Source organism: Hydra viridissima, unplaced genomic scaffold, assembly GCF_058129835.1.
Source record: "Hydra viridissima isolate aposymbiotic clone 2 unplaced genomic scaffold, HvirCarnegie_v1 scaffold_90, whole genome shotgun sequence".
In the NCBI taxonomy this organism is placed as follows: Eukaryota; Metazoa; Cnidaria; class Hydrozoa; order Anthoathecata; family Hydridae; genus Hydra; species Hydra viridissima.
The window spans coordinates 24,562-48,557 of NW_028324360.1; the positions used below are offsets into that span (position 1 = coordinate 24,562).

The 23,996-nt window shown below is 35.7% G+C and overlaps 2 protein-coding genes and 2 long non-coding RNA genes across 5 annotated transcripts; 2 read left to right on the forward strand and 2 right to left on the reverse strand.

The window, feature by feature from the left end:
* Nucleotides 1-474: 474 nt before the first annotated feature.
* Nucleotides 475-4,540, forward strand: LOC149875956 (uncharacterized). Its single transcript, XR_016448973.1, has 2 exons — nt 475-571; nt 1,379-4,540. It is a non-coding gene; the product is annotated as an uncharacterized LOC149875956 (long non-coding RNA).
* Nucleotides 1,219-8,501, reverse strand: LOC149875957 (uncharacterized). 2 transcript variants are annotated; one of them, XM_090075962.1, is made up of 5 exons: nt 8,435-8,501; nt 2,360-5,179; nt 2,061-2,126; nt 1,745-1,801; nt 1,219-1,586 (listed from the first exon to the last, which is right to left on the reverse strand). In XM_090075962.1, exons 2-5 carry the CDS (start codon nt 5,148-5,150, stop codon nt 1,267-1,269), a joined length of 3,234 nt encoding a protein of 1,077 aa, XP_089932088.1. In that variant the 5' UTR covers nt 5,151-5,179; nt 8,435-8,501; the 3' UTR covers nt 1,219-1,266. The 2 variants fall into 2 exon arrangements, with proteins under 2 accessions (XP_089932088.1, XP_089932087.1); XM_090075961.1 differs by having other exon boundaries at nt 8,429-8,501.
* Nucleotides 8,502-17,998: 9,497 nt separating this feature from the next.
* On the forward strand, nt 17,999-22,064 carry LOC149875958 (uncharacterized). Its single transcript, XR_016448974.1, has 2 exons — nt 17,999-18,095; nt 18,903-22,064. It is a non-coding gene; the product is annotated as an uncharacterized LOC149875958 (long non-coding RNA).
* Nucleotides 18,743-23,426, reverse strand: LOC149875959 (uncharacterized). The gene is made up of 4 exons (XM_090075964.1): nt 19,884-23,426; nt 19,585-19,650; nt 19,269-19,325; nt 18,743-19,110 (listed from the first exon to the last, which is right to left on the reverse strand). The coding sequence occupies exons 1-4, from the start codon at nt 22,672-22,674 to the stop codon at nt 18,791-18,793; spliced, it is 3,234 nt and encodes a 1,077-aa protein (XP_089932090.1). The 5' UTR covers nt 22,675-23,426; the 3' UTR covers nt 18,743-18,790.
* Nucleotides 23,427-23,996: the final 570 nt, after the last annotated feature.

Genomic DNA, 23,996 nt, shown 5'->3' on the forward strand with positions numbered 1-23,996 from the left:
CAAAAAGACAAGATAAAATATAAGATAAACGCAAAATAAAATATAGATGAAACTAAAGTTAGGCTGCATACAAAACCAACAACATAATATTCTACTAGAAAAGTTAGCCTAGTTTCCTTCTTTTAAGTTTAGATTATGTAGCTTGACATCACAAAACACAAAAAGGCAAGATAAAATACAAGGTAAACGTAAAATAAAATAGAAGTCAAACAAAAGTTAGGTTGCATAAATACAAAAACTGCATTGCCAAAAATAGAATTTGTTGTCTAGAAAGACCTTTTAAACTTTGTTTCTTTCGTTTTTTGACTTAGTGAATCGCGATCTGGTTTTTCTTAGGCGCGCTTGTTTCTTAGTTGTTTTTTTTGTAAAGAAACTTTATTCAGACGTTTTTTTTTACGCAACTCCTTTAACATTATTTTTAACAAAGTATTCTTTTATACGTGTTTACATTGAAATAAAACCCTTTGCGTAAATAGAGATAAATTAGAGAGCAAAAGTACATAAAAAGCCTCGCTACTTTGCAGAAGAAGAATTGGATGGCAAGATTCGTGTGCTTTCTCTTTCGTTTAAGGTACTTCTTGAATATTTTTTCAAAGAAAAGTTAGCGTAGTTTTCCCCTTTTAAGTTTAGCTTACGCAGCTTGACATCACAAAACGCAAAAACCAATAAGGCATGATAAAATACAAGATAAACGTAAAATAAAATAGAAGTGAAACAAAAGTTAGACTGCATAAAAACAAAAAAAAAAAAAAAAACATAATATACTTCTATGTATGTTTACATTGATCTAAACAAAATCCTTTGTGTAAAGATATGAAAAAATAGAGAGTAAGAGTTCATAAAAAAGCCTCGCTATTTTGCTGAAGAAGAAATGGATGTCTAGATCTTTTAAAATAAGGAACTTTTTGATTTCTTTTTCCGAAAAATGGTTGGAGCAGTTTTCCTTTTTTAAATTTCACTTATGCAGTTTAACATCACAGGAAATATTATTTTGCTTTTTAACAAACTCTTAAAAACATCAGAAGTAATTCTAAATGCAACTCTATTAAAAGTTTTCACAGAATAACAAAACGACTTCTTTTTTTTTTTTTTAAAGATAAAAAAAAGTTTGAACTATCTTTAAATAAGAAATGTGAGAACAGTTTAACAGAACTTCTTGTTTATTATGTCTTTAGCGAAACAGATAAAAATATTTGCAAAAGCATAGATAAAACAAACTACACAAAAGGCCCATCTTTATTGCCAAACTGAACAAACTTATCTAAACTACATAAATGGTTTCACGATATTGCCATATTGAACAAACTTTTCTAAACTACCCTCTTTTTGAATTTTTAGCTTCATGTTTTTAATTTTGTCTTTAATATGGCTTTGGTAGGAGTACTTTTGCAAGACATGAATGAGCTTGTCACTGCTATGATTTGCCAAGATGCCAAGGTAATCTTTGTACGAGCAACTTGAGCTTACATCTGTAAACACGTCTTGCAAGATGTATGCCAACACCAAAGCTGCACATCGTGGAAAACTTCTGGTGTTGAACCATTCGTTGTGGCCAGGGCAAGCATTCAGCTCTTCAACTATTTCATCTAAAATTTTACAAACTCAAGTCATAACACAAAGTGATTAAATCAAATATTCATTTGGTTCTGAAGTAAGACAAGATTTATTCTGTTTTTTTATTTATTTTTTTTTTGTTGACCTTATTGTTTGCACTGATAGCAATAACTGGTTTTTGAAAGATTACCTAAATGGCATTGGCTAACTTCTGCTTTGTTTTCCTTTGTTCTTGGCTGAGTTGATCCTGAAATAAAATAAAACCATGTTCATTTTTCTAATTCATAAAAACCATCAACAGTTTCTAAGTGTTAGAGATGATAACAAGCTGTGCATGATTTCTAACGGTGATGTTTCTAACTTCATCATTAGAAATCGGGTAGACACAACTTTCTAAAAGTGCACTTAGCAATGATGGCTAGTTTTTGTTAACAGTTAACCATCTGAAATTGTGCAAGAAGAGGTTTGTGTTTATATATCTTTGTATAAATTAGGTTTTACATTACCGATGAGTTCTTGAGTGAAAGATGGCATTTCCAACTTGATTTTTTTTCTTCTTGGATCTTTTACTTCTAAAACATAATCAGTTTTAGTATCATTCACTTGTATAAACATTTAAGCAATCACAGAATTAGTCCTGCAACAAATACATACACACTTCTGTGTTGTTTTTTTGTTTTGTTTTGTTTTTTTTACAGCTCTAACAATAACAATAGGGCAAGGAGTTGATTTGGGCATTTTCATTTTTTGAAAGCGTGTTGAGATTTGCATAAAAATCAAAAATCAAAAATCAAAAAGAATTTACCTCTGGATGTAGAGGCAAGACTTTGGCTAAATAGGCTACCAACAGATTGAACAGCATAAGGTGAGAGCTGCTTTGCAAGAACAGTACCAGCCTGTTGGACAGGAACAGCTGAAACTGGATCAGATGAAAGAAACAAACTGGGTTTGGCCAATGTTTGCTGAAAAGCAACAAGGCTAGGAGTCAGAGGAACAGAAAAGACCTCTTTTGAAGGACAGAAAGCGACTTGCTGAGAAGGAGAAGCAGAAACAGGTTTGGCAACCACTTGCTCATTAAAGTAAACTGGAGAAAGTTTTGCATGGTGTTCAATAAAATCCGGTTCATCAGGAAATAATGTTAATGCAAGAGGAGAACAAGCTGTGCCAACAGGAACAGCTAGAGTCTGATCTACATCCATACAAACAGCTTGTTCGTTAGGAACTAGTTGTGCAAGAGCAGGGGATAGTTCAAGAACTGGACCAGCGATTGTTTGTTCAGATGGAACAGACGAAACAGGAGTTGAGGTAGGTTCACACAAGAAATCTACGGCATGGTCGTTGCTATCCTCTAAAGGAACATTGTTTTCTACAGCTGGAGAAAACGGAACCACTGTGGTACAGCTGAAAGTAGCAGCACATTCTTCAGAGTCAGAACCGGAGTCTAAATCTTCCTCAAAGATGTCCTCAACCTCATGAAAACCGTACTCCTCTGCATTAGTTTGGAGCCAGTCCATCACATCCTTCTCCTTCTTTGGTGGTCTCTCAGACTTTTCAACAGTCAAAGACTCTATGACTCCGAAGGACTGTCCGATGCCCAGGGCAAAGCGCAACTCCTCTGCAGCGTTCCACTGGGACACATAAAAGCTATCCATTGTGTTCCTGCTGTGCTTCATGTAGAGTGTAGCAAACCGCTCGCGATCTTCTTTGCTGTTGTTGGCAAAGTAAGTGGCTATCGAACCGCGAATGCAAGTGGGAGTAAGACGCTTCATGGGAATGTTTACTTGGCTTTTTCTGAAGCAGGACGTCAGGCAAGAGGAGATAGCAGAGGAACCCATCTGGTAAACAGGCACTCTAGTTGCACCGAGTGTCACACATTCGTCTTTGTTGGGTCTCATCGATGGAAAAAGGGGCCTGTAGCAGTCGCTCAACTCCAAAACAGTCTTGGTGTCTGCAGCCATGTAGTGAGAGTCGTTGACAAGAAGGTCTCTGTATCTCAGCAAATAAATATCGATCAACACTTTCAAGTCGTTCGGCACTAGAATGTTTTTGGCTCCGTACTTGTATGCTGTTTTGTAGCGCTCTTGCACAATGCAATATCCACACTCACTCTTCTCAGCAGCCATGTAGTCTCTAATGTTTAAAAGAGCAATGTTAGATTTTCTTAAACTGTTAATTACAGTGACAGAGAGCAGAAGATGGTTTCGTAGAGACACAGCATTGTCTCTAGTCGGTGTAAGAGACGGCTTTCTAATCGATTCCACTAACTGTCTTACGTATGCAGACTTGCCATATTCGTTCAGCAAACTGACATTGATGATGTTGATGCATTTTTTGCTTTTCACAAGGCTCCTCCTCAAAGAACGAAAGGGCCTCAGCACTTTTTGTAACTCCTCCACCTTGCAGCGCAAACGTCGGATGGCCTCATGAGAAAGTCCGAAATAGACATTCCTGGCTTCACTGAAACGAAACAGGAGACAAAGGTAGACAAGGCGGTTGTACAACGTGTGACAAGACATGGCTTTTGTTTGGTCAAGTTCACTCAGCTTGGAATTGAGCTGAATGTTTTTAAAGTGCATGGAAAAGTATCTATCCTCCAAAACGTTGGAATTGGTGAGAGCGTTCGGGTGCAGCGTCAGCGTGCTGTCACAACATGTCAATATTTCAACAACTGCATTTTTGTAGATCTTTGCTTGTGACAAAGTGTTGTTGTTGGCTACCACAAGCCACTTTTCAAAATCTCTGAAGAGCTCATCTGCTGACTGGTAATAAAAGTGAAAAGCATCTTTGTCCAGCTGAAACAAGAGTCTCTTATCTTCTGTCAAGACGGAGGAGTTGGAAACCAAGTGCTTTAAGGAATTAAAATCAGAGTCTAGGACGGATTCGGTGTTCAGCTCTTTGTTTTCTACAGAGGTGCAGTGGTTTGCAGAAGGAGCCTCGGACGAACCAGCAACTGATGAGGGCAAGCTTAAAAGAGGATCAGAGGAAAGAACCGGAGAAGAAAAAGAGGAGGAAGGCCCAGGAGCAGAGGATGCAGAGCCTGATGCAGACGCTTGTTCAGCTACTGGCTTAATACCAAAGAAGGCAGGTCGAATAAATTGAGGGACATAGAGCTTGTCGTTGTCGTATCGCTTTGCCTCTGCAATCTTTTGTTTGATCGTCTTGGAATCGTAGAAATGAGTCTCTTTCAAGTGTATGTCCAGTCGGTCGTAATACTTCCAACATTGCAAACAGGGGTAAGGTTTTGGACAGCCGGACTTGCGTTCGAGACGAGCATGCTGAAACTTCCTGACCATTGCAGAGTAAAAGATGGAAGCTTCATCCAAAGTCCAAGAATGATCTTTTTTAGTCAAGTGTCTTTTAATGCTTGTGGAGGAATGTTTGCACAAAGGCATCGGACAGCTAACAGCGTACCTCTTCTTGGTACCATAGAAAGGTACAACCCTGTTTACGGAGCCACACGCTGCAACTAATGCGGCCCTGACTTTGTTTTTGAGCTTTAAGTCTCTCTGTTCTTGTGACTGCCTTCTTTTCTTTTTTTTCGCTTTAGAGTTCGGAGAAGGGGCAACAACAGTGTTGTTTTCTTGTGAAGAAGACATGTTCAGGTGTTTGTTTGCAACGGTTTATGCTAAAAAAAAGAAGACAGTTAGTGAGAGTGTTTTTCTTCTGCCTGCATCCTGGAATCCTGGAATGTTTACAACTGCAGGGAAGAGCTGTGTTTTTTCGAATCCTCTGCAAAAGAGAAAAAAGAAAGAAAAGAGAGCAACAAGAAGAAACAAAGTTTCCACTAGCAAATGAAAAAGAATGAGAGCAACTAGCATTACATGCATGGTGGCAGCAGTGATTGCTATTATGAGAAGGAGAATGAGAAAAAAAAAAAAAAAAAAGAAACAAATAAATAAAGAGATGGAGTTTGAGAGGATCTCGCAACCATATGACTCAAAGAAAGAAACTGTGTTGAAAAAAGGCAAGAGAGGGCAAATAGAACTTGCTAACAAGGACAAATGACAGACATAACTACAACAGTAACAACTCTCATTGCAAGCATAATAACAACAGCATCAGCATCACTGACTCAGAGAGTGTTGACATAACAAAAAAGAAAACAAAAGTACAAGCCAAGTGGGGGAACATTAACAAACACTCATTGCAACTATAACAACAACAACAACAACAGCAACAGCATCACTGACTCAGAGGGTATTGATAAAAAAAAACAAGCAAAACAAAAACAAACAAAAAAACAAATAAAAAAACAAAACAAGCAAATTGGGTGAACAGTAACAACTCTCATTGCAAGCATAATAACAACAACAGCATCAGCATCAGCATCACTGACTCAGAGAGTGTTGACAAAATAAAATAGACAATAAGCAAGCAAAGTGGGTGAACAGTAACAACTCTCACTGCAAGCATAATAACAACAACAGCATCAGCATCAGCATCACTGACTCAGAGAGTGTTGATAAAATAAAACAGATTATAAACAAACAAAGTGGGTGAACAGTAACAGCTCTCATTGAAAGCATAATAACAACAACAGCATCACTAACTCAGAGGATATATAAAAAAACAAACAAACAAACAAACAAAACAAAAACAAAAAAAAAACAAGCAAAGTGGCTGAACAGTAACAGCTATCATTGCAAGTAAAATAACAACAACAGCATCAGCAACATCATCACTGACTCAGAGAGTGGTGATAAAATAAAACAGATTAAAAAACAAGCAAAGTGGCTAAACAGTAACAACTATAAATACAAGTAAAATGACAAAAGCAGCAACAGCATCACTAACTCGCAGGGTGTTGATAAAAAAAAAAGCAACAAACAAATAAAGCAAGCAAAGTGGGTGAACATTAACACTCATTGCAACTATAATAACACCAACAGCAACAGCATCAGTGACTCAAAGGGTGTTGATAAACAAAAACAAAGGCACAAACAAAACAAGCAGAGTGGGTGAACATTAACAACACTTATTGCAAGCATAATAACAACAACAGCATCAGCATCACTGACTCAGAGAGTGTTGATAAAATAAAATAGATTATAAACATGCCAAGTTTGTGAACATTAACAAACACTCATTGCAACTATAACAACGACTACAGCAACAGCATCACTTACTCAGAGAGTGTTGAGAAAAAAAACAACAAAAAAAACAAAAACAAAACAAAACAGAAAACAGAAGTACAAGCCAAGGGGGGGAACATTAACAAACACTCATTGCAACTATAACAACAACAACAGCAACAGCATCACTTACTCAGAGGATATTGATAAAAAAAAACAAACAAACAAACAAAACAAGCAAAGTGGCTGAACAGTAACAGCTATCATTGCAAGTAAAATAACAACAACAGCATCAGCAACATCATCACTGACTCAGAGAGTGGTGATAAAATAAAACAGATTAAAAAACAAGCAAAGTGGCTGAACAGTAACAACTATAAATACAAGTAAAATGACAAAAGCAGCAACAGCATCACTAACTCGCAGGGTGTTGATAAAAAAAAAAAGCAACAAACAAACAAAGCAAGCAAAGTGGGTGAACATTAACACTCATTGCAACTATAATAACACCAACAGCAACAGCATCAGTGACTCAAAGGGTGTTGATAAACAAAAACAAAAGCACAAACAAAACAAGCAAAGTGGGTGAACATTAGCAACACTTATTGCAAGCACAATAACAACAACAGCATCAGCATCACTGACTCAGAGAGTGTTGATAAAACAAAATAGATTATAAACAAGCCAAGTTGGTGAACATTAACAAACACTCATTGCAACTGTAATAAGAACAACAGCAACAGCATCACTGACACAAAGGGTGTTGATAAACAAAAACAAAAACACAAGCAAAGTGGGTGAACATTAACAACACTCATTGCAACTATAACAACAACAACAGCAACAGCATCACTGGCTCAAAGGGTGTTGATAAAATAAAGAAATAAAAACAAAACAAGCAAAGTGGGTGAACAGTAACAACTCCCATTGCAAGCATAATAACGACAACAGCAACAGCAACACCATCACTGACTCAGAGAGTGTTGATAAAATAAAATAGATTATAAACAAGCCAAGTTGGTGAACATTAACAAACACTCATTGCAACTATAACAACGACTACAGCAACAGCATCACTTACTCAGAGAGTGTTGAGAAAAAAAAAACAAAAACAAAAAAAAAACAAAACAAAACAGAAAACAAAAGTACAAGCCAAGTGGGGGAACATTAACAAACACTCATTGCAACTGTAACAACAACAACAGCAACAGCATCACTTACTCAGAGAGTGTTTATAAATAAAACAAAAAACAAAAACAAGAAACAAAAATACAAGCCAAGTGGGTGATTACTAACAGCGCTAACAGCAGCAACAACAGTGTCTTTAGAAACAACAAACAAGTACAACAGCAACAACTGCTTTTACAGAGTATAACAATAACAACAACATGGCACTAACAACAACAAAAGGGTTGGAATAAAAACCTGTAGGCAAAAGGAGAGCTGCATTCAGACAAGATCGATTACAAAGAGGCTCTTCTTTAGGACAGAGGAGAAACTGCTTTTGAGGGACAGAGGGACTTTTGTTGTTGTGGTTGTTGTTGTTGTTGTGCAGAAACCAACAAACTTTTATTGAACCGAATATAACCGAATATAACCGAAAGTCTTGTTTGCTTCTGTTTTGTGCCATCAAGAAGGGAAAACAAAACATCACAAAACAAACGAAGCAAACGAAACAAACAAACAAACAAACGAACGAAACAAACAAACAAAAAAAAAAAAATTAAAAAAATTAACAAACAAACAAACAAACAAACAAGCAAACAAACAAAAACAAATAAGAAAAACAGAAAACGCAGTACCGAAACCTCGCCATTTTTTATCCTTCCTCAAGCTTTCTCTGGGCGCCAAAGACCGAGAAAGTTGAGCAAACGTGACGTTGAGGGGGGGGAGGGGGGTACTTAAGGACAGCAGACCGACCAATGGCACGCTTAGGAGAGACCCACGTGAATGCTACATTTTCTTTCTATGTACGCTGAATCCGCTCAAAGTCTGGAATTTCCAGCATTCACGTGTCATCACTCCAGCCACCAGATTGGCCCACACTTTGCACACTTTCAAGACTAGAAACTCACTTGTGCTCAATTTGAGCAAAAAAAAAAAAAAACTAAGTCTCGCATGGCGACAACTTTTCCAAAAGCAAACAAAGGCAAACGAAGGCAAACGAAGAAAAAACAAAAACAAATAAACAAAAACAAAACCGAATAGGGAGAGAGAGAGTGAGTCGACTCATTTCTTTCGACTGCCTTAAACGAGAAGTCTAAAACGTTTAAAAGTTGAAAACTAAGTTTTTTAAATGAACTGCACCGAAAAAACTTTACGACAGTTTAGCTGGTTAAAAACGCAGAGGAAAATATTTTATAAAATTTAAGCGTTCTAAAGATGTCCATTTTTGTTTTTGTTTTTTTTATTTTGGTTTGTTTCTGGCTTGTTTCTTTCTTTAAATTCTAGCGATCGAGCATATTTGAACGGTTTCATCAACCTGTCGGCGCACGTGCTCGAGAGCTAGAACTTTGATTGCTTTTGTTGTTGAGAATTGAGAATGTCCGAGCAGGTTTTTTTATCGATTTCATCGCTTGTGGCGAGGCAAAAATCAAAACGCTTTTTGGACGAAAGAAAAGAGATTAAAAGGAAAAAAGAGAAGAAAAAAAAAACAAAAAAATAGGTTATGTGTTATGAACATTTATTTTCTCACGCGATGACGTCTAGTTTTGTTAGAGTAATTAAAATATGGTATCAAGTTTGTAATTTCTATCTTATTTTTAGTTACGGATAATTGCCAATTATGTCACGTTTAGTATACACAACGCTGTTTTCTTAATAGCAATATGATACAAACAAGTTATAAAAAAAAAAGCGTTCGCTCGATCTTCCTTAGTCAGTTGAACAAAAAGAAATTTTCACAACATATGATTGATTTGGTTGTCCTAGCAAGCTGTTTTAGCAAACGACTAGAGGTTGCAACTGTTGTTCATTGAAAACGAAAAATCTAGCGTCAGCAAGAAATTTTTGAATACATAATGTACACAAAAGTGGCACTTACAAATGAAAATGTAAAAAAAAACTGTTTACCTTGATGCCAGACTCGCAGAGATGTTGTCGCTCGTTGCTATCGACTGCGAACAGCTTTGTTGTTTTTCGAAGTGCCTCTTCATTCTACTTATAGCCGAAGTTTTGGCTTCGAAAAAAAATACGAACGTCGTTAAGCTCAACGAGCTGCTTTAATTGTTGTTCGTGCGAAAACGAAATGCTTAAAACGGATAAAAGTGTTGGCGTAATTACACTTTTCGACCGCGATGCAGTTTGTCAACTCTAGCGTACTTTTTTGGCTCGTGGAGCAAAAGCCTCATGATAATAGCAAAGGCTTAAAATGTCTTAACATGTCAGCAAAGGCTTAATATGCTTAATAAACTGTGGTTAAGCTTTTGCGGTGCAGTTCATTTACAACTTAATTTGCAACTTGCTGGCACAAGCAAACGTTTATGACTTCTCGTTTAAGACAGTTGAGCGAAATCAGTCGACTCACTCATTCTCCCTTTTCTGTTTTGTTTTTGTTTTGTTTTTTTGTTTTTGTTTTTGTTTTTGTTTGTTTTTTTTTTTTCTTTGTTTGTCTTTTGTTTAAAATGTAAAAAACTCGAAAGGAAAGTTGTTGCTTTGTTTGCTTATTGAAAGTTTTCGCCAGTTGCAAGACTTAGTTTTGTTTTTGTTTACTTATTAAAATATCGAGGAAAATATTTGAGGACATCGCATTCTAATGGTGCCTTTATAACAACATCTAACGATTTAACGTTTAATGTTGTGCTCAAAAAAAAAATTCCTTTTATATCTCTCAATGGTCTCCAACGATAAAACTGCCGACCAATCGCAACGATTAAACAGCCAACCAATGGCAGCTCAATGGTCTCCAAACAAGAGACTGCCGACCAATGGCAGCTCAGTGGTTTGAGAAGTGAGATCATTCGATTTCCTTTTATTATCTCCAGTTTGAACTAGTGCTTGGCTTGTGGTGCAGAAACTAAAACTTCCCGTTTTTGTATTTTGTTTTGAATTTCTTTGCTTTGAGCTTTTTAATCGATCGATAGCTTTAGGAGAAAAGAAGAAACCCCTCTGACGAAGTCTTGGCTTTTTTAAAAACGCTCAAATTTTGGCAAACAAATCTCATACGAAACGCTACTTTGATGTCAAGCTTTCGTTACTCCCTACTCCCTTCTAGCGGAGGGCGGCAAAAAGGTGTTGCATCCTAGAGCTAAAAGTGAGGAGGGAAGCAAGTTTTTTTTTCGTTTTGTTTGCTTTTTTATGTTTTTTGTTTTTTTGAGGGGGGAGAGTTAGAGGGTAAGGGGGTTAGGATTAGAGGGGGTTGGGGTTACGGTTTGGAAACCTGGGGACGAGGATATCAAGCAGGAGTTTAGTGTTAAGGTTAAAGGGCCCACGAGGGGCGTCCTTCAATTGTAAAATGCCTTTAGACGCACGTGTCTAGTCGTCTCGTTGCATCGACCTAGAGGAGTTTTCTGATAGATCTTGCGCTTTGGGCTCAGTTAATCGGTCTGTATCCATTGTAAACACGGTGTCTGCCGTTAGAAAATCGTTAACCAGGCGTTTGTGAGCTTTAACAACCATCCCTTTGAGTTTAAAACGAACGTTTCTTCAAAAGCCACTCGAGATGGAGGTACTCACGGAGGTTTGTTACGGTAACAACCCTGTGGTTTGCCATCTTCTTTCTTTCCGCAGCGTCGCAAACGCATCGGCCGGTCTCTTAGGTGACGAAAAAACGTCTGATCTCTCGACTGGAATGCTTAACGTACTAAGATTAGTAGAGTTAGTACTAAGAGTTGCATCTGGCCGCCGTAATTTTCTTCGATGATGTCTTGAAAATTTCGTGACGTCGTTTTCAAACCTCTAGGGTCGATTTTAACCTTCGACCTTAAAGTCGATTTTAGCCTTCGGTGTGGCTCTGTACAACTTTTGCGGTGAAAAAGCTTGCGCGGAGTCTACAGTTGTATTTAGCCGACAGACGCTGGCAACGCAGAAACAGAATGACTCTTGGGCGGCGCAAACCGAGCGTTCAGCAAATTTCTAGCATTTTACGTCAAAGCGGACAATCTGCACGACAAATAAAGCTAACTTTCTCGTTGCAACAGTTAGTCACTGGATCGTTGGACGAGTGTGTACAGCTGTTTTGCGTCGAAAGCCGACCGGTGGTCGGATGCGACTCTTCTTTTCATTCGAAAATCAGAACCTGGCCATCAGTCGTGTATCACCATCGAATGCTTAATGTAGTGATTTCTCGAAACGACAAAAGCTTGTAAAACAAACAGCTTCGCTGTACTGTTGCCTAATATGTTAACGGATGGCCAGGAACAACCTTGGTCTGTAATGAATGAGTTCGTTTTTCCATTCGAGGCACTAATTACTGCAGTTTTAAAAGTCACCTAAAGTATAAGCTCATCTCTCCATTCAAGAAAAACAAGCATCAGAGTTTCGGAAAGTTTGCATGCACGACACCACCATCGATGATACTTAAACAAACAGAAAATGAATTGCAAAACAGAACCACTGAATTGCAAAACATAACAACGGACAGCTTGTAAAATGCATGGTGATGAGCTTCTTCAATCCAATCAAGGAACCAAGCATCACAGTTTCGGCAATGGTGCATGTGCAAATCAGCAAACTGTGATACTTAATCAAACAACTTCACTGTTTTGCTTAGTTTAAGAACGGATGGCTAAGAACAACCTCGTTAGTGAGTATGAAGTCATCTCTTCATTCCAGGAATTAATAATAATCAGAGTTTTAGAAGTCTCTTACGTGCGATACTACTATCAACGGTACTTAATCAAACAGCCTCTCAGAATGGCCTAGTTTGAGAACGGAAGGCTAGGAACAACCTTAGTAGTGAGTCATCAGTTCAACTTTTCATTCAAGGAATTAAGCATCTAAAATCTGAAAAATAAAAAGAAGAGCTCTTTGTTAGAAGTTCTTATTTTTATTTTTCCTCAACTTCTATTTCTTTTCTTTTTTTACTTTTTTTTTTTTAATGATAGTTTTTCTTTTTTTTTATCTATTTTGTTCGTTTAAATTAATACAACAGGCGTTTTAGGTCGTTTCTGTAACATTATTTAACACTTTAAATTGTAATAAATATTTGAACAGAAGAAAATCCCTTTCGTAACGTTAAAATGTCATAAGAACATTTCATCTTTACCAAATACGCTTGTAAAAATAGTTTCACTTTTAAAGTTTGTTGTATATGTCTTTTAATTTAGTGAATCGCAATTTGGATTTTCTTAGGCGCACATCTACTTTAGTTGCTTTTTCTTAAAGAAAGGTCACCAGAGTTTTCTTACACAGCCCCTGCAGCATAATCTTTAACAAAATACTCTTTTGAAAAGTTTTACATTGAAATAAACAAAAGCCATTTGCGTAAGTAGAGATAACTTAGAGAATAAAAAGTGCATAAACGCCTCGCTACTTTGATGAAGAAGAAACGGATGACTAAATGCAACTTTTTAATTTCGTGTGCTATCTCTTTCGATTAAGGTACTTTTTGAATATTTTTTCAAAGAAATGTTAGCGTAGTTTTCCTTTTTTAAATTTAAATCATGTTTAAAGGTAGTTTTTGAATGTTTTTTCAAAGAAATGTTAGCGTAGTTTTCATCTATTAAATTTAAATCATGTTTAAAGGTAGTTTTTGAATGTTTTTTCAAAGAAATGTTAGCGTAGTTTTCATCTATTAAATCTAAATCATGTTTAAAGGTAGTTTTCGAATATTTTTTCAAAGAATTGTTAGCGTAGTTTTCCTCTTTTAGATCTAGCTTATGTTTAAGGTAGTTTTTGAGTATTTTTTCAAAGAAAAGTTAGCGTAGTTTTCCTCTTTTAGATCTAGCTTATGTTTAAGGTAGTTTTTGAGTATTTTTTCAAAGAAAAGTTAGCGTAGTTTTCCTCTTTTAGATCTAGCTTATGTTTAAGGTAGTTTTTAAATATTTTTTTAAAGAAAAGTTAGCATAGTTTTCCTCTTTTGGATATAGCTTATGTTTAAGGTAGTTTTTAAATATTTTTTTTAAAGAAAAGTTAGCGTAGTTTTCCTCCTTTAGATCTAGCTTATAATTCAGGTAGTTTTTGAATATTTTTTCAAATAAAAATTAGCAAAGTATAGTTTATTTAGCATGACATCACAAAATACTAAACTCAAAAAGGCAAGATAAAGTATAAGATAAACGTAAAATAAGATATAGATGAAACAAATGTTAGGCTGCATAAAATCAAAAACTGCATTGCCTATCATAAACACAAATGTCTAGTGAGAGCTTTTAAAGGTCGTTCTTTTCGTCTTTTAATTTGGTGAATCGCGATTTGAATTTTCTAAGGCGCACATGTCTTTCAGTTGCTTTTTTCTTAAGGAAAGGTCGCCAGAGTTTTTTTACGCAGCTCCTGCAGCATAATCTTTAACAAAATACTCTTTTGTATATCATTACATAGAAATAAACAAAAACCATATGCGTAAACAGAGATAAATTAGAACGCAAAAGTGCATAAAAAGCCTCGCTACTTTGCTATAGAAGAAGTGGATGACTAGATACAACTTTGTAAATTCGTGCACTACCTCAATGGATTAAGGTATTTTTCGAAAGTTTTTTAAAAGCATAAATAGCGTAGTCTTCCTCTTTTAAATCTAGCTTATGTCTAAGGCAGTTTTTGAATAGATTTTCAAAGAAAGGTTAGCGTACTTTTCCACTTTTAAGTTTAGCTTATGTAGCTTGACAAAACAACACACAAAAAGACAAGATAAAGTATCAGATAAACGTAAAATAAAATATAAATGAAACTAAAGTTAGGCTGCATAAAAAACAAACAACTTAATAATCTACTAGACATGTTTAAGTTGAATTAAGTAAAGTCCTTTGCGCAAATTTGGGTAAATAAGAGAGTAAAAATCCATAAAAAGAAGAAGTGGATGAGTAGATACAATTTTTTAAATTTGTGTGCTATCTCTATTGAATAAGGTAGTTTTCGAGAGTTTTTTCAAAGCAAAATTAGCGTAGTGTTCCTCTTTTAAATCTAGATTATCTCAAAAATAGATTTCGAATAGTTTTTCAAAGAAAGGTTAGCGCAGCTTTCCTCTTTTAACATTAGCTTATGTAGCTTGACATCACAGAACACAAAAAGATAAAATAAAATATAAGACAAACGTAAAATGAAAAATAGATGTAGCTAAAGTTAGGCAGCATAAAAAACCAACAACATAATAATCTACTAGGCATGTTTAAATTGAATTAAATAAAATCCTTTGCGCAAAAATAGGTATGTTAGAGAGTAAAAGCGCATAGAAAGCCTCGCTACTTTGCTGTGAAAGAAGTGGATGACTAGATACAACTTTTTAAAATCCTGTGCTATCTCTATCGATTAAGGTAGTTTTCGAAAGATTTTTCAAAGCAAAAATAGCGTAGTCTTTCTCTTTTAAATCTAGATTATGTCTAAGGTAGTTTTTGAACAGCTTTTCAAAGAAAGGTTAGCGTAGCTTTCCTCTTTTAAGTTTAGCTTATGTAGCTTGACATCACAAAACACAAAATTCAAAAAGACAAAATAAAATATAAGATAAACGTAAAATAAAATATAGATGAAGCTAAAGTTAGACTGCATAAAAAAACAACAACGTAATAACCTACTAGAATCTAATAAAACCCTATGCACAAATGTAGGTATGTTAGAGAGTAAAAGTGCATAAAAAGCCTCGCTACTTTGTTTAAGGTAGTTTTTGAATAGTTTTTCAAAGAAAGCTTAGCGTAGTTTTCCTCTTTAAAGTTTGGCTTATGTAGCTTGACATCACAAAACACAAAACACTAAAAGGAAAGGTAATATAAAAGTTAATCGTAAAATAAAATGTAGGTGAAATAAATGTTAGGCTGCATAAAAGAAAAAAAAAATCGTAACATAATAATCTTCTATATATGTTTGGATTGAATTAAATGAATTCCTTTGCGTAAATATAAGCAAACTAGTGAGAAAAAGTGCATAAAGAGCCTCGCTACTTTGCTGCAGAAGTAGTGGATGACTATATGCAATTTTTTAAAATCGTGTGCTATCTCTATCGATTAAGGTAGTTTTCGAAAGTTTTTTCAAAGTAAAAATAGTGTAGTTTTCCTCTTTTAAATCTAGCTTTTGTCTAGGGTAGTTTATGAATAGATTTTCAAAGAAAGGTTAGCGTAGCATTCCACTTTTAAGTTTAGCTTAAGTTGCTTGGCATCACAAAACTCAAAACTCAAAAAGAAAAGATAAAATATATGATAAACCTAAAACATAATATAGATGAAACTAAAGTTAGGCTGCATAAAAAACCAACAACATAATAATCTACTAGGCATGTTTAAATTGAATTAAATAAAATCCTTTGCGCAAATGTAGGTATGTTAGAGAGTAAAAGTGCATGAAAAGCCTCGCTACTTTGTTAAAGGTAGTTTTTGAATAGTTTTTCAAAGCAAGTTTAGCGTAGTTTTCCTCTTTTATGTTTAGACTATGTAGCTTGACATCACAGAACACAAAGCTCAAAAAGGCAAGATAAAATATAAGTTAATCGTAAAATATAGATGTAACAAAGTTTAGACTGCATAAAAAACCAACAACATAATAATCTACTAGGCATGTTTAAGTTGAATTAAATAATGTCCTTTGCGCAAATATAGGAAAGTTAGAGTAAAAATCCATAAAAAGCCTCGATACTTTGCTGAAGAAGAAGATGACTATATGCAACTTTTTAAAATTGTGAGCTATCTATATCGATTTAGGTCCTTTTTGAGTACTTTTTCAAAGAAAAGTTAGCGCAGTTTTCCCCTTTTAAGATTAGATTATGAAGCTTGACATAACAAAACACAAAACTAACAAAGGCAAGATAAAATATAAGGTAAACGCAATATAATGTATAGATGAAACTAAAGTTAGGCTGCATAAAACAAACGGGTAACAATACTCTTCTATGTATGTTTACATTGAGTTAAATAAAATCCTTTGCGCAAATATAGGTATGTTAGAGAATAAAAGTGCATAAAAAGCCTCAGTACTTTGCTGTAGAAGAAGTGGATGAGTAGATACAATTTTTTAAATTTGTGTGCTATCTCTATCGAATAAGTTAGTTTTCGAGAGTTTTTTCAAAGCAAAATTAGCGTAGTGTTCCTCTTTTAAATCTAGATTATCTCAAAAATAGATTTCGAATAGTTTTTCAAAGAAAGGTTAGCGCAGCTTTCCTCTTTTAACATTAGCTTATGTAGCTTGACATCACAGAACACAAAAAGATAAAATAAAATATAAGACAAACGTAAAATGAAAAATAGATGTAGCTAAAGTTAGGCTGCATAAAAAACCAACAACATAATAATCTACTAGGCATGTTTAAATTGAATTAAATAAAATCCTTTGCGCAAAAATAGGTATGTTAGAGAGTAAAAGCGCATAAAAAGCCTCGCTACTTTGTTAAAGGTAGTTTTTGAATAGTTTTTCAAAGACAGGTTAGCGTAAATTTCCTCTTTAAAGTTTAGCTTATGTAGCTTGACATCACAAAATATAAAACTCAAAAAGACAAGATAAAATATAAGATAAACGCAAAATAAAATATAGATGAAACTAAAGTTAGGCTGCATACAAAACCAACAACATAATATTCTACTAGTTATGTTTAAATTGAATTAAATAAAATCCTTTACGCAAATATAGGTAAGTTAGAGAGTAAAAGTGCATAAAAAGCTTTACTTTGCTGAAGAAGAAGATGAATAGATGCAACTTTTTAAATTCGTGAGCTATCTCTATCGGTGTAAGGTAGTTTTTGAACAATTTTTCAAAGAAAAGTTAGCCTAGTTTTCTTCTTTTAAGTTTAAATTATGTAGCTTGACATCACAAAATACAAAACTCAAAAAGACAAGATAAAATATAAGATAAACGCAAAATAAAATATAGATGAAACTAAAGTTAGGCTGCATACAAAACCAACAACATAATATTCTACTAGAAAAGTTAGCCTAGTTTCCTTCTTTTAAGTTTAGATTATGTAGCTTGACATCACAAAACACAAAAAGGCAAGATAAAATACAAGGTAAACGTAAAATAAAATAGAAGTCAAACAAAAGTTAGGTTGCATAAATACAAAAACTGCATTGCCAAAAATAGAATTTGTTGTCTAGAAAGACCTTTTAAACTTTGTTTCTTTCGTTTTTTGACTTAGTGAATCGCGATCTGGTTTTTCTTAGGCGCGCTTGTTTCTTAGTTGTTTTTTTTGTAAAGAAACTTTATTCAGACGTTTTTTTTTACGCAACTCCTTTAACATTATTTTTAACAAAGTATTCTTTTATACGTGTTTACATTGAAATAAAACCCTTTGCGTAAATAGAGATAAATTAGAGAGCAAAAGTACATAAAAAGCCTCGCTACTTTGCAGAAGAAGAATTGGATGGCAAGATTCGTGTGCTTTCTCTTTCGTTTAAGGTACTTCTTGAATATTTTTTCAAAGAAAAGTTAGCGTAGTTTTCCCCTTTTAAGTTTAGCTTACGCAGCTTGACATCACAAAACGCAAAAACCAATAAGGCATGATAAAATACAAGATAAACGTAAAATAAAATAGAAGTGAAACAAAAGTTAGACTGCATAAAAACAAAAAAAAAAAAAAAAACATAATATACTTCTATGTATGTTTACATTGATCTAAACAAAATCCTTTGTGTAAAGATATGAAAAAATAGAGAGTAAGAGTTCATAAAAAAGCCTCGCTATTTTGCTGAAGAAGAAATGGATGTCTAGATCTTTTAAAATAAGGAACTTTTTGATTTCTTTTTCCGAAAAATGGTTGGAGCAGTTTTCCTTTTTTAAATTTCACTTATGCAGTTTAACATCACAGGAAATATTATTTTGCTTTTTAACAAACTCTTAAAAACATCAGAAGTAATTCTAAATGCAACTCTATTAAAAGTTTTCACAGAATAACAAAACGACTTCTTTTTTTTTTTTTTAAAGATAAAAAAAAGTTTGAACTATCTTTAAATAAGAAATGTGAGAACAGTTTAACAGAACTTCTTGTTTATTATGTCTTTAGCGAAACAGATAAAAATATTTGCAAAAGCATAGATAAAACAAACTACACAAAAGGCCCATCTTTATTGCCAAACTGAACAAACTTATCTAAACTACATAAATGGTTTCACGATATTGCCATATTGAACAAACTTTTCTAAACTACCCTCTTTTTGAATTTTTAGCTTCATGTTTTTAATTTTGTCTTTAATATGGCTTTGGTAGGAGTACTTTTGCAAGACATGAATGAGCTTGTCACTGCTATGATTTGCCAAGATGCCAAGGTAATCTTTGTACGAGCAACTTGAGCTTACATCTGTAAACACGTCTTGCAAGATGTATGCCAACACCAAAGCTGCACATCGTGGAAAACTTCTGGTGTTGAACCATTCGTTGTGGCCAGGGCAAGCATTCAGCTCTTCAACTATTTCATCTAAAATTTTACAAACTCAAGTCATAACACAAAGTGATTAAATCAAATATTCATTTGGTTCTGAAGTAAGACAAGATTTATTCTGTTTTTTTATTTATTTTTTTTTTGTTGACCTTATTGTTTGCACTGATAGCAATAACTGGTTTTTGAAAGATTACCTAAATGGCATTGGCTAACTTCTGCTTTGTTTTCCTTTGTTCTTGGCTGAGTTGATCCTGAAATAAAATAAAACCATGTTCATTTTTCTAATTCATAAAAACCATCAACAGTTTCTAAGTGTTAGAGATGATAACAAGCTGTGCATGATTTCTAACGGTGATGTTTCTAACTTCATCATTAGAAATCGGGTAGACACAACTTTCTAAAAGTGCACTTAGCAATGATGGCTAGTTTTTGTTAACAGTTAACCATCTGAAATTGTGCAAGAAGAGGTTTGTGTTTATATATCTTTGTATAAATTAGGTTTTACATTACCGATGAGTTCTTGAGTGAAAGATGGCATTTCCAACTTGATTTTTTTTCTTCTTGGATCTTTTACTTCTAAAACATAATCAGTTTTAGTATCATTCACTTGTATAAACATTTAAGCAATCACAGAATTAGTCCTGCAACAAATACATACACACTTCTGTGTTGTTTTTTTGTTTTGTTTTGTTTTTTTTACAGCTCTAACAATAACAATAGGGCAAGGAGTTGATTTGGGCATTTTCATTTTTTGAAAGCGTGTTGAGATTTGCATAAAAATCAAAAATCAAAAATCAAAAAGAATTTACCTCTGGATGTAGAGGCAAGACTTTGGCTAAATAGGCTACCAACAGATTGAACAGCATAAGGTGAGAGCTGCTTTGCAAGAACAGTACCAGCCTGTTGGACAGGAACAGCTGAAACTGGATCAGATGAAAGAAACAAACTGGGTTTGGCCAATGTTTGCTGAAAAGCAACAAGGCTAGGAGTCAGAGGAACAGAAAAGACCTCTTTTGAAGGACAGAAAGCGACTTGCTGAGAAGGAGAAGCAGAAACAGGTTTGGCAACCACTTGCTCATTAAAGTAAACTGGAGAAAGTTTTGCATGGTGTTCAATAAAATCCGGTTCATCAGGAAATAATGTTAATGCAAGAGGAGAACAAGCTGTGCCAACAGGAACAGCTAGAGTCTGATCTACATCCATACAAACAGCTTGTTCGTTAGGAACTAGTTGTGCAAGAGCAGGGGATAGTTCAAGAACTGGACCAGCGATTGTTTGTTCAGATGGAACAGACGAAACAGGAGTTGAGGTAGGTTCACACAAGAAATCTACGGCATGGTCGTTGCTATCCTCTAAAGGAACATTGTTTTCTACAGCTGGAGAAAACGGAACCACTGTGGTACAGCTGAAAGTAGCAGCACATTCTTCAGAGTCAGAACCGGAGTCTAAATCTTCCTCAAAGATGTCCTCAACCTCATGAAAACCGTACTCCTCTGCATTAGTTTGGAGCCAGTCCATCACATCCTTCTCCTTCTTTGGTGGTCTCTCAGACTTTTCAACAGTCAAAGACTCTATGACTCCGAAGGACTGTCCGATGCCCAGGGCAAAGCGCAACTCCTCTGCAGCGTTCCACTGGGACACATAAAAGCTATCCATTGTGTTCCTGCTGTGCTTCATGTAGAGTGTAGCAAACCGCTCGCGATCTTCTTTGCTGTTGTTGGCAAAGTAAGTGGCTATCGAACCGCGAATGCAAGTGGGAGTAAGACGCTTCATGGGAATGTTTACTTGGCTTTTTCTGAAGCAGGACGTCAGGCAAGAGGAGATAGCAGAGGAACCCATCTGGTAAACAGGCACTCTAGTTGCACCGAGTGTCACACATTCGTCTTTGTTGGGTCTCATCGATGGAAAAAGGGGCCTGTAGCAGTCGCTCAACTCCAAAACAGTCTTGGTGTCTGCAGCCATGTAGTGAGAGTCGTTGACAAGAAGGTCTCTGTATCTCAGCAAATAAATATCGATCAACACTTTCAAGTCGTTCGGCACTAGAATGTTTTTGGCTCCGTACTTGTATGCTGTTTTGTAGCGCTCTTGCACAATGCAATATCCACACTCACTCTTCTCAGCAGCCATGTAGTCTCTAATGTTTAAAAGAGCAATGTTAGATTTTCTTAAACTGTTAATTACAGTGACAGAGAGCAGAAGATGGTTTCGTAGAGACACAGCATTGTCTCTAGTCGGTGTAAGAGACGGCTTTCTAATCGATTCCACTAACTGTCTTACGTATGCAGACTTGCCATATTCGTTCAGCAAACTGACATTGATGATGTTGATGCATTTTTTGCTTTTCACAAGGCTCCTCCTCAAAGAACGAAAGGGCCTCAGCACTTTTTGTAACTCCTCCACCTTGCAGCGCAAACGTCGGATGGCCTCATGAGAAAGTCCGAAATAGACATTCCTGGCTTCACTGAAACGAAACAGGAGACAAAGGTAGACAAGGCGGTTGTACAACGTGTGACAAGACATGGCTTTTGTTTGGTCAAGTTCACTCAGCTTGGAATTGAGCTGAATGTTTTTAAAGTGCATGGAAAAGTATCTATCCTCCAAAACGTTGGAATTGGTGAGAGCGTTCGGGTGCAGCGTCAGCGTGCTGTCACAACATGTCAATATTTCAACAACTGCATTTTTGTAGATCTTTGCTTGTGACAAAGTGTTGTTGTTGGCTACCACAAGCCACTTTTCAAAATCTCTGAAGAGCTCATCTGCTGACTGGTAATAAAAGTGAAAAGCATCTTTGTCCAGCTGAAACAAGAGTCTCTTATCTTCTGTCAAGACGGAGGAGTTGGAAACCAAGTGCTTTAAGGAATTAAAATCAGAGTCTAGGACGGATTCGGTGTTCAGCTCTTTGTTTTCTACAGAGGTGCAGTGGTTTGCAGAAGGAGCCTCGGACGAACCAGCAACTGATGAGGGCAAGCTTAAAAGAGGATCAGAGGAAAGAACCGGAGAAGAAAAAGAGGAGGAAGGCCCAGGAGCAGAGGATGCAGAGCCTGATGCAGACGCTTGTTCAGCTACTGGCTTAATACCAAAGAAGGCAGGTCGAATAAATTGAGGGACATAGAGCTTGTCGTTGTCGTATCGCTTTGCCTCTGCAATCTTTTGTTTGATCGTCTTGGAATCGTAGAAATGAGTCTCTTTCAAGTGTATGTCCAGTCGGTCGTAATACTTCCAACATTGCAAACAGGGGTAAGGTTTTGGACAGCCGGACTTGCGTTCGAGACGAGCATGCTGAAACTTCCTGACCATTGCAGAGTAAAAGATGGAAGCTTCATCCAAAGTCCAAGAATGATCTTTTTTAGTCAAGTGTCTTTTAATGCTTGTGGAGGAATGTTTGCACAAAGGCATCGGACAGCTAACAGCGTACCTCTTCTTGGTACCATAGAAAGGTACAACCCTGTTTACGGAGCCACACGCTGCAACTAATGCGGCCCTGACTTTGTTTTTGAGCTTTAAGTCTCTCTGTTCTTGTGACTGCCTTCTTTTCTTTTTTTTCGCTTTAGAGTTCGGAGAAGGGGCAACAACAGTGTTGTTTTCTTGTGAAGAAGACATGTTCAGGTGTTTGTTTGCAACGGTTTATGCTAAAAAAAAGAAGACAGTTAGTGAGAGTGTTTTTCTTCTGCCTGCATCCTGGAATCCTGGAATGTTTACAACTGCAGGGAAGAGCTGTGTTTTTTCGAATCCTCTGCAAAAGAGAAAAAAGAAAGAAAAGAGAGCAACAAGAAGAAACAAAGTTTCCACTAGCAAATGAAAAAGAATGAGAGCAACTAGCATTACATGCATGGTGGCAGCAGTGATTGCTATTATGAGAAGGAGAATGAGAAAAAAAAAAAAAAAAAAGAAACAAATAAATAAAGAGATGGAGTTTGAGAGGATCTCGCAACCATATGACTCAAAGAAAGAAACTGTGTTGAAAAAAGGCAAGAGAGGGCAAATAGAACTTGCTAACAAGGACAAATGACAGACATAACTACAACAGTAACAACTCTCATTGCAAGCATAATAACAACAGCATCAGCATCACTGACTCAGAGAGTGTTGACATAACAAAAAAGAAAACAAAAGTACAAGCCAAGTGGGGGAACATTAACAAACACTCATTGCAACTATAACAACAACAACAACAACAGCAACAGCATCACTGACTCAGAGGGTATTGATAAAAAAAAACAAGCAAAACAAAAACAAACAAAAAAACAAATAAAAAAACAAAACAAGCAAATTGGGTGAACAGTAACAACTCTCATTGCAAGCATAATAACAACAACAGCATCAGCATCAGCATCACTGACTCAGAGAGTGTTGACAAAATAAAATAGACAATAAGCAAGCAAAGTGGGTGAACAGTAACAACTCTCACTGCAAGCATAATAACAACAACAGCATCAGCATCAGCATCACTGACTCAGAGAGTGTTGATAAAATAAAACAGATTATAAACAAACAAAGTGGGTGAACAGTAACAGCTCTCATTGAAAGCATAATAACAACAACAGCATCACTAACTCAGAGGATATATAAAAAAACAAACAAACAAACAAACAAAACAAAAACAAAAAAAAAACAAGCAAAGTGGCTGAACAGTAACAGCTATCATTGCAAGTAAAATAACAACAACAGCATCAGCAACATCATCACTGACTCAGAGAGTGGTGATAAAATAAAACAGATTAAAAAACAAGCAAAGTGGCTAAACAGTAACAACTATAAATACAAGTAAAATGACAAAAGCAGCAACAGCATCACTAACTCGCAGGGTGTTGATAAAAAAAAAAGCAACAAACAAATAAAGCAAGCAAAGTGGGTGAACATTAACACTCATTGCAACTATAATAACACCAACAGCAACAGCATCAGTGACTCAAAGGGTGTTG

Excerpts from the sequence above, each read along its gene's own strand:
- LOC149875957 (XM_090075962.1), bottom strand. The coding sequence starts at position 5,150 with ATGTCTTCTTCACAAGAAAACAACACTGTTGTTGCCCCTTCTCCGAAC. Across the intron at positions 2,127-2,359 it reads TCTTGCCTCTACATCCAGAG|AAGTAAAAGATCCAAGAAGA; the intron begins GTAAATTCTTTT and ends ATTATGTTTTAG. Across the intron at positions 1,587-1,744 it reads AGTTAGCCAATGCCATTTAG|ATGAAATAGTTGAAGAGCTG; the intron begins GTAATCTTTCAA and ends GTAAAATTTTAG.
- LOC149875959 (XM_090075964.1), bottom strand. The coding sequence starts at position 22,674 with ATGTCTTCTTCACAAGAAAACAACACTGTTGTTGCCCCTTCTCCGAAC. Across the intron at positions 19,326-19,584 it reads TTTCACTCAAGAACTCATCG|GATCAACTCAGCCAAGAACA; the intron begins GTAATGTAAAAC and ends ATTTTATTTCAG. Across the intron at positions 19,111-19,268 it reads AGTTAGCCAATGCCATTTAG|ATGAAATAGTTGAAGAGCTG; the intron begins GTAATCTTTCAA and ends GTAAAATTTTAG.